The sequence below is a fragment of the Uloborus diversus genome, chromosome 2 (assembly GCF_026930045.1).
Source record: "Uloborus diversus isolate 005 chromosome 2, Udiv.v.3.1, whole genome shotgun sequence".
In the NCBI taxonomy this organism is placed as follows: Eukaryota; Metazoa; Arthropoda; class Arachnida; order Araneae; family Uloboridae; genus Uloborus; species Uloborus diversus.
The window spans coordinates 154,814,039-154,834,116 of NC_072732.1; the positions used below are offsets into that span (position 1 = coordinate 154,814,039).

General features: G+C 31.6%; 1 protein-coding gene across 1 annotated transcript in view; it reads left to right on the forward strand.

Annotated features, from left to right (window-relative positions):
* LOC129217437 (cytosolic carboxypeptidase-like protein 5) overlaps positions 1–20,078 on the forward strand; it is an 84,978-nt gene that overhangs the window by 46,484 nt on the left and 18,416 nt on the right. The window contains exons 3-8 of the mRNA XM_054851734.1: positions 693–862; positions 6,907–7,090; positions 7,764–8,513; positions 14,827–15,063; positions 16,024–16,193; positions 19,392–19,509. Of these exons, the coding sequence (XP_054707709.1) occupies positions 693–862; positions 6,907–7,090; positions 7,764–8,513; positions 14,827–15,063; positions 16,024–16,193; positions 19,392–19,509 (1,629 nt within the window). The remainder of the gene's footprint in view (positions 1–692; positions 863–6,906; positions 7,091–7,763; positions 8,514–14,826; positions 15,064–16,023; positions 16,194–19,391; positions 19,510–20,078) is intronic.

Consider the following 20,078-nt stretch of genomic DNA (forward strand, 5'->3'; position numbering starts at 1 on the left):
AACTGGTTGTACCTTAACTTTTTGAGGCCAGTGTAATTTATTATCCCTTATGATTGTGTCTTTAATTTAAAAAATCATGATTAATTAAGTTGATGCAATTATCAGTGCAACTTGTTGTGTTTACTTTGGCTATTTTTGCCAAATATTGAGTAAAATGGTACATTGTTTCATAATTTTGTTTTGTTAGTGTGGGTTACATTGATTCGAAAATTTCTCCTACTCAATAGATTATGTAGTATGTTCATGCGTAATTCTGCATAGTTTGCAAAGGCATGATCTTAGTTATTATTTTTAATGAAATTTGTTTTACACCTGATAAAAATTTGAACAAAAATTAAATGACAATTTTGTTGTAAATAGATACAGTAAAACCCCTCTAATGCGGACACTAATGGGACAATATTTTTGTCTGCAATAGAGGGGTGTCAGCAGGACAGGGGCTAAATAATGTTATTTACGATGAAATCGGAAAATTAAAAATTGTCCATATAAAAGGGATGTCCGCATTTGAAAAGTGCCCTTTAGGACTAGTTTTACTGTAGTATTGCTTAAAAACTGTGTTTAAATTTTTCATTCGTTTCCTTAAATTGAAAAAAATAAATAAATATGTTAGTTTACAATGTTTCATTTTGTTTATGTGTTAAAAATTTAAAACCTTTTCTATATATTGTTGTGCTTTTCTTCTTTTGCAGTGTGGAACTGACGGAAATTTCATGATAAGTTTTTGCCATACCTTGCCATTCGACTGCAGCTCTGTTACTTATTTTGCATTCACCTTTCCTTTTACCTACACTGAGTGTCAAAACATGCTTGATGCAGTTGATGCCAAAGTTGGATCATCGTTATACATTTCGAAAACAAAGTAAATGATTCTTTTTTTCCTTTTTAAACTACTGCACTTGTGCCGCCTTATAGTGTTTCTGTATCCAGCAAATTCATGGCTATAACAGTATAGTTTCAATCAGGGCTGCAGAGTCGGAAGGCCGACTCCGACTCCTGGATTCTGAAACGTCCGATTCCGGTTTATTTTTTAAATTATTTATTTATTTCCAATTTCTCCCCCTCACAGGAAGAGGGAAGAATCCCTAAACATTGATCGAAATATTGATTCTTTTTTATGAACTTTTCGTGTTGTATTTTATTCCAAACCTAAGATGCATACAACGTTAGAAATTCAGTTTGAAAATCAAATTTTTCAATAGTTGGGATTTTTAAAGTAAGATAACTTAAAAACCCCATTTAAAAAAAATGAAAAGGAATAATTTGCTCCTTTTTTAATGTTTAACAAATAGATATGGATCAAATCATGTGCTTTCAATTTTTAAAAGCTGTAACTTATTAGGAAAAAAGCTTTCTTGTAAAATCAAAAAAACCTTTCTTGAGAGGGGATGGTCCACTCCAGGGGACATTCATTTAGTGGATGATGCCTCATGTTAATTTGGAAGTTTATAAAGGATATAAATACTTTAATTCTAAAAAATTTCCCTAATAAATCTTACATTGTTTCATCTATAAAATTTCAACAAAAATAGGGCACTATATTGCGGGTAGAGGCCCGGTACATGCACTCCTGGAGCAAATTTTATGCAAAGTGCGGCAGTATACAGCTTTGTACAAAGAGCTTTTACTATACCTATATTTCTTCTTCGCTCAATTTTTAACTTAAATATTATTGGCTGCTTTAGAATTAACCTTAATATGAAGATGTTAAGATTTAACTGCAGTTATTGAGTGTTGTACCATGAAATCATATACTTATTTTGTTTCACAGATTTTAGTGAGCACTAAGCTTATAGAAAAAGTCTTTAGATTAAAAAAAAACATTAGATACATTTTATCAGATCTTTCGGATTCGTGTTTTTACGCCAAAACTTACTTGAATTTGCCGAATGCTCTTAGAAGTTTCCACTTGAGCTACGGACCCCGACTTGCTCAAGGGATACGTTCCTTTTACTATTGTATAGCTGAGATCGAAGCAAAAAATATATTACTATTGTTATACTATTATTATTTGAAAGTGATTACTTGAAAATGGTAGGCAACAAAACCATTTGCTGACAGTTGCTATTAGTTAAAGAAAGACATAAAACAAGCAAACTAGGGGACGGCTACATAAAGTTCGATAAACAACCAAGCTATCTGGTTACCAATGGCAGTTATTTTCATATTAGGAGCCGTTCATACATATAATCAAACCAATTGATAGTCGGTTTTTTAAAAGAAAATGCAATTAGAGTCGGTGAAATTTAAAGTAAAAAAGAAGCCCGGAGTCGGAGTCGGCATGTTTTCTAACGGCTTTTACCCCGACTCCTTTACCCCAAAATCGGTTCGACTTCAACTCCAACTCAGTCTTCACAGCCCTGGTTTCAATTCTCCTTCACGTTCTACAACACATTATTTGACTTTTATAATGAAATTAGGGTGTTTTGCAAAATTTTTTTAGTCCCTTTTATTTCACTATAAACGGGTGTGACAAGGGCACCGACTCCAGGGGTGCTGCAGTGCTCAAGCACACCACAAAATATTTGGGTGTACCAGGCACCCTCATCATCGGTAAATATTTGGGTGTACCAGGCAGCCTCATCATGGGTATACAGAAGGAATACAATAAATGGAAAATCTATTTTCTAAATGAGAATGAACTCCAGGCTAGAGATCTTTGGCAAGAGAAAGCTGCTTGTGTTTTTTTCCCCCCAGAGCATTTTCTTTTTTTTGTTTCAATGGTAAAAATGCCAAAAATCTTCACCTTATCGAAATTACTATCACTAATTCATGTATTAAATAAGCTTTTTTACTCATTCATATGCTATATTTTATCAAATGCATTTTTTTTCTGTAAAAACGTTCAGCAGTCACTTCGTTAATAAAAACACTTATTTCTGAAAAAAATTCCTGCATTTTCCAAGAAATGTTTATTCTCACATACAATATTACTTCTTCACTTGATAATATTTGAATTATTTGATTGATGTAATTTATTACTCTTTTGCAATCAAGATATTTTTAAGCGAGCAGCAAAATATCATTTGAAATCTTCAAAGAAAAAAAAATTTAATTTCATTTTTAAAAAATCTTTTCTTTTACAGTTCAATTAAACAGATTTTTCTATTAGCTTACATTACTATTGTCCTTGTGGAGGTAGAAAGAAGTATAATAAAACAAAAAATAAAGAATCTTGGATCACACAACCCTTCTGGTGCTACATGCCCTCCATCATGTAAAAGGAACAAATGACTAAAACTCAAACATACATTCAGTCATTGAATTAATTTCTTTACATATTTATTATGATTCTTTTGTGCAGCAGGAGATGGATTAGGAGAATTATATTTATATTTTTACTACGTATTTGTAAATGCTTTATTTGTAAACTGTTTTAAAAGTATTTAACGTAAGTTTTTTTGTTAACCCAACAAAATATTAATTTTAGTACTTCTTACTAATATTATAAATGCGAAAGTTTGTCAGTATGGATGTATGGATGTTTGTTACTCTTTCACGCAAAAACTACTGAACGGATTTTGATGAAACTTTACAATAATATAGCTTATGCATCAGAATAACACATAGGGTTGTTTTCGTTCCGTTATGGGGGGCAAAACCCCCTTAGGGGGGCAATAAAACACAATTTTTGTATAAATTCTCTAATATTGGGATGAAAAAATACTTGCACATATTTACATTATATGTCCATCGAAAGCTCTGATTTTTCTGCTGAAGATGGCACCTGTTCGAAATTTCTAAGTAGAATAAAAAACGAGTTATGAGCTTTTTAGATCCATGTTCGAAGGCTTTCCTCAACTCAATACAGTATTTAGTGTATCATCTCAACTCCCTGTCGATAGCGACAATTGTTGTATTGTTGACTTTCTTTGCTTTTCGTGATTGTTCAAGGCTTTTCTCAAGTCAAATCTTGAAGTAAGATTTTTGCACAAGATTGGCAAATAATACATGATTTGGCTGATGATTTTCCATTTAAACGGAACTTTAATGTAATTAATGGTTTTTATTATTATTTATGCTGATTGAGCACTTTCTCATTATCCAAACAACCAGCAGATCGCCAAAATGTTTGCAGAAATATTTCCGTAGCTGATGCATTTGGCAGTTTTTTCAACGTCGCTGTTTTTGAAGCCGAAGACTACGTCATAATGTTTCTCAGCTTTCATCATGTAAACAAAATATCGCCAATCAAAGAATTTTCAAAAGACTTTTTTTACTGTGTTAAATAATCCAGCAACTAAATTAGGCAAATCCATAAACAGCACAAAAACTTCCATTAATTTTCCTTTTTGCACAATTTCAAACAATCACCAAATTTTATTACTTATTTTGGTAACATTTCGGATGAAACTGTTTAGCGCCATTTTATGGTGACCAAAAATATCTCAGCATCTGGCGACGATATCTCTGTAACGAAAATTAATATCATATCGTTTTACAAAGTAAGGAAAGAATGGGGGAGCATCATCGAAGGTACCCCGAAACGACTTTCGCAAATTCGGTAAAATCGCACCAAGAGCCACAATGATTGAAATTTCCCGAAATAACTAAAGCAAGTATAAGGGGATTACGAGCGCAGCTACTTTTTTTTAATCACTTCGTACTTTATTAGCCATACAGAGAAGGTTTTAGACTCCATGTTAAAAAAAAAAGTATCAACAGATTAATCTTTTTAAACATGAGAAGATTAATTTTATGTTTTTTAAATTTGTATATGATTAAATATAGTGCTTTCGGTTCTAAATCAATACTACTTTGTTCTTTATACTTATTGCTATTTTAGTTTTATGCAGGGTTGGCAAAAACCTGGGGTTTTTTAAAAAAGCCCATGGACCCAGGGTTTTTTGGGTTTTTTTAAATAAAACCCAAAAAAACCCAGCTAAAGTTGGGTTTTTTAAAAGAAATGTGGGTTTTTTTGTCTTTTTTTAGGGAAAATGTGGGGTACTTGTAGCATATTGTAGCGTAAGTATATGGACAAAGTGCAAAAATGATCTTCGGGGAAAAAAAGCTGGAAAACTAGTTAAAATTCAGCATTTTCTGAAGAAAAGTATGAAAGACGAAAAAATCTAAGTATGGTGAAGTTTCGGATTTTTTAATTTTCATTATTACCGACAGTTATGGCAAAGTTACTTCTCGAGTGATAAAATCTATTGTTCGTTTTTAATTATTTCGTTTTTTTTTTTTTTTTTCATTTTACTTTATTGTATTTATTTTGTTATGCAAAACTACTGTAGAACCTCAAGTAGTTTAAATCCCTTTTTACTGAATTCCAGCTTAATCAAGACATTTCTTTGAATTTTATGCTGCTTGTTTTTCTATTTCTGTGTACAGAGTTAGAAATATTCAACTTTTTCGTAAGATAATGAAAATACTGTACCTGTTCTGTCGACCATTTGAAAAATCTGTTTATTTCTAAAAAATATACTTTGTTTATTCGAGATTTGTGATGTGTTGGTTAGCAGAAAATAATTCACATGAAAGCCTTTTAACTAGATTAGTTTCCTCTGTACACATATTGAGAAAATCAGACGTGACAGGAACTTGATCGAGATAATTTGAGTTATTTATTGACCAGTTAAAGAAAAAAGTTAAATACATTTATTTAAAATCTTTGAAGTATTTTTTTAATGCCGTTAAGAGTTAAGAAATACTATTAAAGTTCAAAATTCATTTTTTATGTTCATTGTCTGCGGTGAAGAACAAATAAGAAAGAAGTTTAAATTGTGAAAGTATTTAAATTAATAATTTAAAAAAAAAAAAATTCTCAGAAAATTTTAAAAAACCCAAAAGTGGGCTAAATAATGGGTTTTTTTAAATGGGTTTTTTCAAAAAAACCCATTGGGTCCAACCCAATTGGGTCCAATTCGGCCAACCCTGGTTTTATGGGTAAGGAAGAAACTCGATTTTTAATCACGTCAAAAAAGATGTGTTTTAAATTCTTTCACTTAAAACAGAAAACAAAAGCAAGTAACGATTTTTTCTAATAATTATTACTGACCCAGGCAACGCCGGGTATTTTTGCTAGTAATATATAAATACTTTCATTTAATCTTAAAAGTTTAAAAATACCAGTACACATTTGCTTTGTTTTATTTTGTATAATTTATTTATCTATTTCTTTAATATAAAGTTTCGCATTTCAAAAAGAGCCAAATCGGGCTACTTATTCTATGATAAAAACCTAAAGTAAAAGTTGATGTTTTCCATCAAATATTTCTCTTTAAAAAAAATGAATCATATTTTCTTGAAAGCTACATTTTAAAAATTGTCCTTTTACAACCCCCTTGTTCAACCTCCCCCCTCCCCAATATGATGTCCCACTGATTTTCAAAACCCTGTCAAATTGGGCACGACAATATAAATAAATGGAATTGAAATATTCTTAAATTGTTTTCTGAAAAACAATTTAAAACTTTGCATAAAAAAGTAGTTATCAAATAGTGTGATGGCAAGATTTAATTTTCTTTCCTATTACCTGTTATCTAGAAATTTGTAAAAATAAATTTAAATTTTATATATATTTCTGACTTACGAGATAAGTTTAATCTGAAACTTAACTTTATAATAGAAAAAAAGAAAAAAAAAACATTTTTCTATACAACATTTTGTATAAAGATTATAAACCCACATACTGTATGTATGTATGTACTGGTTCTGCTCATACATTTAGTGTGCTCATTGTATGTAAACAATGCAATTTTTTTTTTTTTTAAAGGAAATTTATTTGTAAAATGTGAAGCAATTTTTTTTTCTTCCACAGTATTTTTATTGTGTATTTTTTATTGTGTTATATTATTTATATTGGAATTTTATTTACAAGTTTTTTGTTTGTCTAAAATAATTTTTATATATATAAATTTTTTTCTTTAAAATTAATCCCTCAATACTTGTTCACTATTTCAGTAAACCACCAGATAGTGCCATTTATTACTGCAGAGAGTTATTATGCAACTCTACTGAAGGAAATAAAGTAGAGCTACTGACAATAACATCTTGCAAAGGCTTGTCAATGGAAAGGGAGAAAAGTTTGCCTGACCTTTTCCCGGACAGCTCCAAACCAAGATGTCATGTTTTCCAAAATAAGAAGGTTTGACAGTTTTTTTTAGCTTCTCTCTTTTTTTTGTTGCCATTTTGTAATCATTATCAGTGGCACACACAAGGGGAGGGTCCAGAGGGTTCAGACCCCTTCCATGGCCCTTGAGTTTTTTTGATTGAGTATGAACCTGTGTATGTTGTACATAAAATATTCCAAGCAAAGGTAACACCAGTTACAGATTTAATAAATGAAAAAAAAAAACAAAAAAACTTTTTGTTCTCTATCTTCCCCAACAAATTGGAATTGTATGTAAACATAAATTGCTCTAGAATGATGATTTTGCTTCGTTGTTTTTCTTTTTAACTATGAGGAAAGTGAATACATTCATTCTTATGCTTTCTGATATTTTAGTTAAGTATTTGTTATCTATAAATTTATTTTATTAACTAATGCTAAGTGATTATTATAATATTATAGTGATATATTTTTAAAAATGTTTTTTTGTTCCCAAAAATTGATAAAATCAAAAGAATATATTTGGATGTGTGTTGGAGTTTAGTATGAGAATGGTGGACTTTTGATCCTAGACCCCAACTTGAGAAATTCCTGTGTGCACCACTGATCATTATTCTACTTCAATTAATTTTTTAAAGTGATTTTGTTTGTTCAGTATTTTTTTTTCTTTTCAAAACTTATATTTGTAATGCTTGATTTTATTTTTTAGATCATCTTTGTCAGCAGTAGAGTGCATCCAGGAGAAACTCCATCTAGCTTTGTTTTCAATGGAATGCTTGATTATTTATTATATTCTAAAGACTGTAGTGCAAACAGACTCAGAAATCTTTTCGTGTTCAAGTTAATACCAATGCTTAACCCAGATGGCGTTAGGCGTGGACATTATAGAGCTGATGTTAAAGGGCTAAATCTTAATCGCATATATATGGTAGCAAATTTTCAAGAGCACCCATCTATATATGCTGCAAGGACGTTGCTTTTGCACTACCACACAAGCTATTCTACAGCCGTCGATCCCACAGTGCCTGTGAGCAAAAGTAATCATAAGAAAATAAGAAATAATCAAACTCACGTGTCTTTAAATCAGCCCAACAAAGATTCTATCCCCTGTGCAAGCAGAAAGTTGCCCAAAGATCTTATAAATCAAATGCATAAAAAGACTGTTCTACGCAAGCATTCTTTACATACATGTGATACGTTGACTAAAAATTTAAACTTTTTTGCATCTGTTCCTGTTGTGGTCCCGTTTTCTTACAAAGGAAGAAGCTCTGTATCTAATTCACCTAATCCTGGAAGCAGTGCAAATTCCCCAAAGAAATCAAAACGTATTTCTACTACTTTCATATCAAGTGAGGCATGTGAGTCTATTTCTAAGGAAAAAGAAACTGTTTTTAAACAAGAAACTGAGTCTTCTTCTGCTTGTAAGGAGTGTAAAGCTTCTGAATATCCATCCAAAAAGGTTTATTTTATGCTTACTTTTTCAGTGTTTTTTTCAATACCTGCTCTTTGTATGTTTTCTTATGCTTAAAATCAATTCTTCCAAGTCAACAAATTGTTATTTTTTTAAAATCTTCTTTTTTTATGGGCCATTCATTAATTATGTAAGGATGATTTTGGCAAATTTTGACCCTCCCCTCTAGCTTCATCTAAGGGTACGTAAAATTTTTCAAATCCCTCCCCCTACTCTTAAGTAAGATTCCATTTTATTTTTCAAAATATATAAAACTAGCAGTACCCGCACAGCGATGCCCGTGCTAAAAATTTAATGGAAGTCCATTGAATAAAAACGCCCCCTCCTCCTCTGACGTGAAATGATCGTTTTTCTTTGTATAAAATGCGTACACACCTTTTTTAAAAAAAACTATTTAAGTTTCTTTGTAATTTAAAACTTTTCGTCAAATCATTAAATTAGATTTGCAGTTGCTTTAAAACTCTATTTAGCGAGTGAAGCGGTTTTTACTGCACTTTAAAATATTTCGCCAAATAAACAAAAAAAGACATCAAATAATATCTTTCAAATGTAAAAATAATTCCGCAGCTCTATTGTTTATCGCCAAACTTGCCCAGCAACCACGCTATCATAATCCATCCGTCTAACGAAAAAAAAACATCCCGTCGAACATTCAAAAATCATCGTCAGAAAAAAAGAAGAAAATGTTGTACATTTCACTCGGATAAAAACAAATCAAAAGTTTCTTTTCTTTCAAAACAAATCGCCAAAACAATGAGTTACATTAATGGTTGCCTTAAAACTATAATCCTAGACTGAACTACTCGGCGCCTAAAGTGCCAAGCAACCACGCTACCGGAACCCAGCCCTTTTGCGAGTGAAGCGGATGTTTTTTCTTTGGCAATAATAAATGTTTCGCCAAACAAACAAAAAGGTATAAAATCACATTAACAGTAGCTTTCAAATCTTTATATATTAAGAGCTGCGTTGCCCGGCTTTGCCCGGTCTATCTTGAGAACAAAAATTGTGTCAATTGACATAGATTAACCTTTAGCCAACGGCGGTACATATGCTGTACCGACAAAAAGTGCTCTCTTCCTACGGCTGTGGTACAACGTCTGTACCAGTCCTTCCCTTCCCCCTCCAGTTACTTCCCGAAGCTGATAATCCTTTCACACACGCCTACGCAGGGAGAAAATGAATCAAACGCACTACACCCCTTTTGGGGGTCTGTCAATCAGAGGCGTTTGGCATAGTTTTGTTCCCAGCGAAGGAATGTGTGGCGAAGTTTCGAAAAAGAGGGGAGAAAGAAAAGAAGTAAAATACTTGAAGGAAAGAAAAAATTTTGATAGCCTTTTTCTGTTTAATAACCCAATAGTAAGGCTTCCTATAATTAATAACAGCATATTTTACTGAGTACAAAACACCTATTTAGTTTAAGCAGTGTAGATATTTAGGGAGCAGAGGCAAGAAACATCATTCTCCAAAATATTTCTTTTGTTATGGTTTTATAAAAATAATTAAACACTTGAAAAGCATATCTTATTTTGCTAACGTTTCGAAAATGAATATCATGTTGAATAGGAAACAACTTATCAATTTGCGATTTGCCACGTTTCATTTATTTCTTTATTTACTTTTTAACTGAAAATTATTTGTAATACCGTTTCAACAAAACATGGAAAACATTCTAAAATCAATAAATTTGAAAGAGAGGTTCAATTAAGAATCTGTGTCGTGAATCTTTTGGTTTGAAAATTGAAAGTTAGACTAAATGCTCATTTTTTTTTTTTTTTTTATTTTATAAAAAGAGTCACTAGCACAGCCAGAATTATCTTCTGGAGGGGGTTTTCTGTTCAAAACGAGCCTTTCATATATAAAAGTTATTGTACTAGGGATGGCAAGAATGTTAAAATCAAGGGCTCTGAGGGGTGTTTTTACCCCCCCCCCCCCCCCTTCGCTACGCTTCAAAATCTTCTGTGATAATTGATCACTTATTGAGTGAAAAGCATAAAAACCTAATTTTGATATTTTAGAAAATATAAATGTATTTCCTTGATATTTTGTCTGTAGCGAATATTATTTCAGTAGAAAGTTAAAAGGACTAAGGATATGCTGAATGAAACAAAATAAGTATGGTACACCGGGGCACATTTACGAGGATTTTTTTTTCGCTGAATTTTTTAATTTTATGGTTCAACTTAGGAATTCTTAAACGTTCTGGCCTTATAAAGCAGTTAAAGTATAAATTTGTGCATTCAGTTTCCCCCCTGTTTGTATTTAAGGGGCTTAAAATGTTAATTTTTAAGTCAAAGTCGGTTGCTCCTCTTTCTTTCTTGCGCAAAAAAAAGAGGTTAAGTGAAAAGATTTATATGAGCACCTGATATATCTTACTCAGTTTTCAATGAGAGTCTAATGTCAGTTTATTTTTTTTCTGTTAATTAATTCTTACATTTAGAACTGTTTATGCCAGTAAAAAATGGAAGAAAGAGGTTGGTTTTCACTCACTTGGTTGTACTCATGCGTATTTTTTTTTTACTTATCTTCTCTTACTCACAAATAACAACGTACTGGGTAGTGAAAATGTATTATAATGATAGTACATAAATAGGAAATGTTGAAAAGAGGAAAGACTTGGAATCTAAAACAAATTTGCCCAGATATTTTTCTTGTGTATTGTGAAGGGAGCGGAACTTAATCTTTCAACAATTACTAGAGGTATTTCAACCACAATTAGAAGAAAGAGTGAATGGGGATATCAGGGGATTTGTAGGCTGTCTCTTCATATTATCTCACTCGACAGTGATTGACTTTGAAACGCCTCTAACAGCTTCATATACAAAAAAGGGTGCCTTGCATGCTCTAAAAGATAGATAAGCGCTAACGTTCTTTATGTAAATGAATACGGTGTTGAAGCATATTCCGCTTGCACCTGCTCAGAAAAGCAAAGCAAGGAATAGTTCGCTATTATTGTGGATTCTTTCTTGGACACACGTATTAGTGTCATCATTTTTCTGAATAGCCAAGCTGAAAAGCAAAGTTGCCTCCCTTGAATCTAAGGTATTCTAAATTGTATTTACAATGGCTTTGGTCTCAGTTGAACGCTATTTACCTCCGCATTTTAGCGCATAGATAAGGACATCTGGCATTTATTAAATCCAGTGGTCTACCTCACAAATAGAGTTTGATATTTATTATTTTGTTGTCGTTAGCCTTAGGTTAGATGAGAAGCGTTATTTCAGTGATTTCAATTTTAAAACTGAACCAAATATACTTACAGAAAATCTAAACCTCTAATGTAATTACTAATTTTATTGCTCATAAAAATTACGTTTTAAGTATGTCGACTTGCTTTTGAAAAACGTGTTTACAGCAGTGTTTTTCAGAGAACCCCATAAGGAACAAGGAGGGAAAAAAATTATTTTCAAAACATTGAATAAGTGATGACTAGCCAAGTATAGTGCCCCACTATAGTAACCCTGTATTGCGGAGAGCTTGGACAACGCCCCCTTTATGCTGTCCTATTCGGGGGGGGGGGAGGAACTAAGAAAGCTTTGAGCCGTAGGGAGAGGGAAAAGATAATTGTATAGTTGCCGTAGCCTAAAGGTTAAACAATTAATTAAAAGAATAACTTAATAACTTAAAGAATTACATAAATAAAAGAAAAAAAAACACCATGCAAAATTACCCTTCCAAACAATGACGACATATATTAAAATACTTTTAAGAAATTAAAGTGCAAAAGATGGATTTTAAAAGCATTACCATGGAAACATGAAATAAAATAAGTTTGAGAAATTAAATTTAAAATAAGGATTCAAAAAGCGTAACCGTGGAAACGCGAAAATAAAATGCTTGACAATCTGAATCAAAACGACATATTTCGAAATTGATTTAAAAACGCTTGTAACTTTTTTTCCTTTGAATATAGAAGCTAATTTTTACGACCAAAGGTCGAGAGAGATCTGGAGTAAAAAATCTCGCTTTTTCCAATGCTGTCAAAAAGAAAACTGTAGGACAATTCCTTCACTTTTTATTCATAGATTGATTGAAGAAAGTAGTGCCTAAATTTCAACTAAGCCTAAAAAAGTTCGAGCTAAAAACGCAAATTACTCCCACTGTAATTAAGTTAGAGCGTTGAAATAAATTGTTTAGAACACAGAACATTCTACCCTTTTTAACGATATATAATATTAATATGTGCAAGTAATTTTTCACCCCTTTAATAGCCAATAATAGACAATTTACGTGAAATTTGGGCCTAAATTTGAATAAAAAAAGAACTATTTATCGGATTTTTTCGAATTATAGCCTATGTTACCCAGTAAGAAAGCACCTTTCATATAGTGAAAGAATTTTTCAAATAAGTGCAGTGGTTCCGGAGATTACCTCGAACATAGAAACACACAAAAATCCGCCCTATCTCTTTATAATATTAGTAAAGATAACGAATGTTGCATCATTGGAATTGTTATTAAATTCGCTATTATTAAATTATTTTTAAAAACCTTTTTATGTTCAGAAATATTTACTAAAAAGTTGGAATCTAGACTGCATGTTTTCTCAACATTTTTTTTTGTTGTTGTGATGCAATACTAATTAAAATAAAACATGCCATACATAGTGCGACTCTTTTATTATATTTTACACTATTCATTCTTTGTAAAACAGGTAAAAAATAGCTCATCCTAATTAATACGTTTTTTACCTTCCAGACACAAATGAAATATGGTCCCTGTAAAACCACTTGACCGGGCGATTTCTTATATAAAATATCGACTTGGAAAACATTATGTAAGAATGGGTTTGACCCTCCCTCCCCCCCTAATTAAGGGTATGTAGAAGTTTTTTCACCCCCCCCCCCTCGCGACCCTTACGTAATCAGTGAATGGCCACTTATTTTTTCAGTGAGAGAGATGGGGGGGGGGGGAATTCAATTTGCTCAGGAACACATTTTCAAAATATTTTAAACAAAACAATCAAATATTGAGAAAATTATCAGAAATGAAAATTATATTAACAAAACAGCTCATGGAAATAGTTTGAATCATGAACGCGATATTTTGGTTGAAAGTTCTGTACTTTTGTAGTTATTTAAAACAGCTCATGGAAATAGTTCGAATCATGAACACGATATTTTGGTTGAAAGTTCTGTACTTTTGTAGTTATTTCAAATTTGAGTGCAGTGAAGAAGAAGAAAATGTCAATATCTAGAAATAATTTTTGCACACAGGTAAAAAATTCATATTTTATGATTCATATGTTTGTATTGTTAGTCATTAATCAAGAAGGATTTTTTTGTTTTATATGTATTTAATGAAAATGGATATTTGAATATTGTTTTGCTAATGATAAAATTAGCAGCAGGTGAGCCGAACAGCTGTTCTTAAATTGTTCACTGCTGCTGTAAGGAGGATATGTGTGCAATAATCATATATTATTGCACACATTTTGGCTTCTTCCTTATTACTGCCTTGATTAGCACTGTAATACAAATTTGTTGTATAAAGTTTTTGTATTTGTTCAACGTATATTATACAACAAATGAGGTATATCAGAGGACATCCCCATCGTCCGTCTCACTCTGACAGTAAGAAAGAAAATAAAAGGAAATTTCTGAGAGTGAAGAAAGTTGAAAAACTACTTTAGTTTTTTTGAGTGTAAAATGGTTCAGGATTCATACTAGACATTTCCTTAAGAAATCATGGTATAAAACTTTGTTGTAGGCCTTGAATGAAGTAGTTTTCTGCCTGATTTAAAATTAAGAAAATTTGTTGTTGTGAAGACCAAGAACAAATACATGTTGGCATTTTGACTCCTCTGACTGAGGTCAAAATACTTCTTGTACAAATGCAGCTCCATTTTGTGTTTCAGCGGTTAAGCTGGGGGTTAAAGTGCAATTTATTAATAATGATACTAATGTATACATTTATGATGTTTTTCAAAATTATTCAAAGTCTAACATTTTTCAGGAAAAAATATTTAAAAAAATTAAAAATCTTAACTATTGGAAAATTTAACATGTTCCTATTATTTTTTATGTGCTATTAAAAAAAAAAAACGACATTGTAAAATTCTATTTATGTCATAAGAAAGAAAAATCAAAATTAAGGAAATGCATCTTTCCTGAAATTTATATTTGATACTTTAAAAACATCTTAGTGAAATTGAGGTTTTGGAAGTGTTGCATATGACGTTACATAACCCTTACTTTTTTTTCTTGCCTACTAAGTTTTTGTTGCTGCACATCAAATTAATGTTTGCTCCATGCTTGTCTGCTTGACTGGATATTTACTTGAAACAGCAAGTGTATCCATCCTAGATTACCCTGGAGAATGATTCTTCTTGCAACTGTGTCGAAGCAAGCGATGCCGATGAATCGTCTTCTTTCGACTACGAGATGATGTTAGGAGAAGGAGATGCGTCCAAGTTATTGAAAGATGTCCCATGCTTGAAACCAGAAGAGAGCGGAATTGCTTATTATTTCGACTTGCATGGACATGCATCTAAGCGAGGCTGTTTCATCTATGGGAATTATTTTCCGGACATCGATAAAATGGTGATTAGCTTTTTGTGTACATATATTTTTCTGTTTTAAATCAAATCAGAATTATTAGTTAGATTAGAATCAAAGTGAATGAAGTGTTTTATGCCATAATTTATATGCTTGCTAGCTTGCTTTGGGTGCTAAACTTTGAATTATTACATAAAATTATCAAGGAACTGTGGTATAAACCTAGTAGCTGCTAACCCTAAGCAGACCTAGTGCACTCCCCAGAGAATGGCAAACATTCTTTCATATGGCACCACTATCGACAGATGTCATCACTTGAGAATTTTGGCCCCAAGTTTCTCCACTAGGTGGAGGCACCTGTGCTCTTACAATGCAAAACTGCCACAGGAACTTAGTTTTGTGAAGAGAGTTGTAAGCCGAACAAATACTCTAGGGCTTTTTTGCATGCTGCATAGTCATATGATATGGGTGCTGTCTATTTTCTACATATTAAAAATCCAACTACTCTAGCCTGCTTTGAAACTGTACCTTTGGGCATAAGAAGCCAACACCTAACAACTATTCTGCCATGGAAAGGTAACGCACAATAACTGCAATTGGTTCATTCTTTATTGTTGGTATGGATGGAATCCAAAACCTGTTTCTTCAAATATCTCTAAAACTTATTTCTGCAGATACCGTGCTTTACCTTCCCATGGCAGTACACCACCCTGTCAGCTACTGTGAAATAAATAAAAATTGAAATTAAAAAAAAAAACTTTTCTATGAACATTAGGTTTCATTTAGAAAGGAGGGAAAATCTAATGTAGGTTATGCACAGAAAAAAATTTTAATCTTAAAAAAAGGTACAAAAAAAAGAAGAAGAAAAAGTTTGGTTTTTAAAAGAGATTTTTCTTGCCTAATTTATCACTGAAGGTAATCGAATTTCGCACACCATGGAAGGTCTGCAAATCTAGTACTGCAGTATTGTTACCTATTTTATTAGTGCTTTCTTTTTCTTCGCAGGTTGACTGCATGTTTCTACCCAAGTTGATGTCAATTAATTGTCCCTATTTTGATTTTTCTGCTTGTAATTTCTCAGCTGAGAACATGTATTCTGGGTCCAACTCAAACATACAAAGTAAAGAAGGAAGTGGCAGAGTGTCTTTATATGTTCTCACTGGCATCATTCATAGGTAAGTTTTTGATCTAGGTCATGTTCTTTGTTCACTCTTGACTGCAAACAATTAAACTATACCTTTGAATAATTGTGGGGAAAATCTTAACCAGCGGCAATGAAAAGTGCAGACTGAAACATGTTTTTGTGCATCAATCATTTGACCTGGAACGTATGGTCTTGTATCTAAAATTTTTAAGTGCGCTAATTTAGAAGTGAAAAAAAAAAAAAATCTATAAAAGCCATGTGGTTCTGATAGAGTAATTTTAGTTCAGGATAATGAATAATATAAATGCAGTTTAACTCTCTTAATACAACCACATTTAATACAAAATTCCTGATAAAACCATCATTTTGTTTGTGAATGAATTAAAATGAAAGTCTCGGCTGAGACGAAGAAAAATTTCTGCCTTCTTCACTGAAAATGTTTGTAGTTGAATACAGTAATTTTTTTCTCTTTTAGAAATTATTCATAATTTTGTGAGGTTGAAATCCTATTATGTATCAAGAAGAAAATATAAAATCTTTTACATAGAAAATAAAGCCCGTGCTCTTGACTGTGGGCATTTCAATTTTCTCATAAAACTATTTTGTAGATTACAATTTGTCCTTTCATTATGGATTTTTTTCATCCCCCCCCAAACAATTCAATTTTAAGAAGCATGTTTAATTTCTTCAAATGTCTTAATAATTAGATTACGATGTGTGTATTAGAGGTAATAAATGGGTCATTCTCAGAAAAAGCAGGAATTTTGCAGCTGATTTTTAAAAAAATAAAATTTTTCCTAATAAGTTAAATACTTAAGATTAAGTTAGATCCATCCTAAAGTAATAATGCCATTATGGTGGTTCAGATCAAGCAAGCAAATATTTTTCAGTTTTTTAAATTACTTTGTTAGTGCCATATCCATGGACAAACTTTGTCCACAGATGCGATGTCTACAGATGTGATAAAAACAACCATTTTCTACATTTAAGAACATGTGCTTTTGAAGTTTTGACTTGAAAGTTGGAAAACAAATATTTTATATTTAATATTATCAGTTCATTGAATTATTGTATTATCTTATCTAGTTATTTAAAATCTGTATGAGCTACAGATGTAATTAGTTGATCTTTACTTTTCATAAATCAAGGACAAAAAACTTTAAATAAAGTCACAGAAATCTCAAAGTAAGCTTCTGTTTCTGTCCCACCAAACAAAATGACTTCTTGAGAGTTGATCCTTCAACCAATACAGTTTAATGCTGCAATCTGGAAGAATTTATTGGCACTTTCTTTTCTGTCCACAGATTTCTCTGGTTACATGCATTAAACTTGCAATTAAATAAGTATGAAAATTAAATTTAACTTTAATTTTTTGAGAAGTGTGTACTAAATGTGTACTTGATCGAAAATATAGCTTAAATAGCTAATTTCTTGTTTGGTGCATGAAATATAAAAAAATATGGAAACAGAAAAAGATAAGTGGCTACAGTCCACGGATGTGATAAATCACATTTTGTGGCCAAAATTTAAACAATAAATAAAATATTTTTTTTCTCATTTCGTAACTTCAATATATTCCATCAGTTGTATTAAAGTGTTTTATTCACTTGAATTAGTTTCTAAACTTTTATTCTTCATAGTAAAAAGCAGGAACACAAATTCCTGATTTTTCTGAGAATGACCCAAATAGTAGTGATTTTTTTCAAATACTGTAGGCTCTCTCTTTAACGACTTCAAGGGACCACAAAAAATCGTCCTTAAGTAGAAAGCGTCCTTAAATAGAATGCTTTTAACACTATAGTGGAGCATCTGTGACCGTGAAAAGCCGTCGTCAAACAGGGAGCCACCTGTATAAGTGAGCAAAGCATTTAAATTTTTTCCCTTGGGTCACTTACAGTTGTTACAAATAACGGTTAATGTAAACAAATTAGGAGAATTTTGGCATTTTGCATTATCCAAGTACAGGTTATTTATATACACTAGTATATATAAATAAACAGAAGTGTTTATTTATATATGCTATCATGGAAAAAGGAAGGAAGCTGGTAAGGAAAAATGCTATAGATGAATTACAAACATGGCACAAGTGTAAATTCTTTTTCATGTGTTTTGACAAGACTTTAATCTCCCTTCTCACTAATACTTTTTGTCCTTTCAATTTTTGTTAAACTTTGAAATATCTTTGGAACTGGCAGATAAAAGCAAATAGCATATGGACTAATGAAAACATGAATGAATACTATTTTTTGCTGATTTCCATTAACACTTATTAGATCTTGCATGGTGCATGGTTTCCTTGTAAGGATTGGAAGTATAACAGATTTCTTTACAGAACTAACTACAATTAAAACTTTGAGAAACATTTTCTAATTTCTTTGTGTTAATCATGAATACTTATTATATTTCTCAATTTGGTTTTCATCAAAAATTTTTTTCAAACTAATTACAACTAAGGTAAACACCCCTGTAGTGGCCATTGCCAGGTTTATATTTGAAAAAACAGGATTCCAGGTTTTCCAATGGTTTCAAACATGAACGAGGTAATACCTTTGCTGGTTTGCACTTTTGAATCCTTTAAGAGACATGAAATACTATTTTTTCAAAAATAAACCTTGAAGTGGCCACTACTTAAGCATTGGCCATGACTGGTGTTTCACCTTAATTGATTCAATGAAAAAAAAAGAAAACTATCAGTCAAACCTTTAATATACTTGTCTATTTCAGCATAAGAAAGCAAGTTTTATTTCCAGGGAGCTTTTATTTTTCATTCAAAAAACAATACTTTAATATTATTGACAATTTGAAAAATAGTTTCATTAGGAAAGTACCAGCCTTTGAACAGTTTGTATTGAAAATGTTATTTTATATGTTGTTAACAGTTTGTAAAACATTTCTTATTTTAAAATATGAATACAGTGAAGCACCATTTATACGTTTTTGAAGGGACTGCATAAAAAAGCGTATAAAAGAGAAAACGTATAATAGGTATATGTTAATATGTATTGGACTCTTCAGTGATAAATTTTTAAAAGGTACAAATGATAAAAACGTGTAAAAGAGAAGCATATAAACGGTGCTTCACTGTATCTACATAAATGTCAAATTTTGATTTCGTAAAAACTTCCTTTTGATGTTCATTTTAGTATCATAAAAAAGTTCTACTTAACTATTAAAAGTTTTTAAAACAAGTGAGTATATTTTTATGTAATTATTATTATTACTTTTTTAGCTATACTTTAGAATGTAACTATAACACATGTCGCTTCACAACAAATCAAAAGAAACCCAAGAGGTTAACAAATGATGTGCCTTCTCAAGTATTTTTTACACCGGAAATTTATCAGCAGGTTAGTGTTTTTTTCTCCTTAAGTTACATATTAAAGTTTTCTTAAAATGTTATCACAGCACATCTCAAAAAAAGTGCAGAAGTAATATATTACATAGAACTTATTTAGTATGTGCGAATACTGAATGGTGTTATTTTTATCTGAACTTCATCTCATATGCCAGGGGCTCTCAAACGTTTTCGACTCGCATCACCCTTTGTAGAATAAGAACTTTTTCACGGCACCCCAGTCCATCTCATTTATGTGAGGTAAGTGCATTAAATAAGGCCACCCTAAGGTTCATAATGTAGTATCTTGCTCATTTATGATTGAACTGGCTCCAGCTTTTGCATACTCACCAGATGACTCATAAAAATTAAGAAAAAAAATAAACAAGTGAAAATTTAAGTTTTAATTATGTTTTTCAGCAGTTTTAACAAAGAAAGACAGTTTAGCCTTATTAGGAACATGGGTTCCTTATAAGAAAAACTCTAGACAAGGATTACTTAACGCAGCGTTACTTTTTTTATACTAGTAACCTACAGTGTACTACATACTAGTAACTACTGCAGGGTGGCGACAGATCAGGG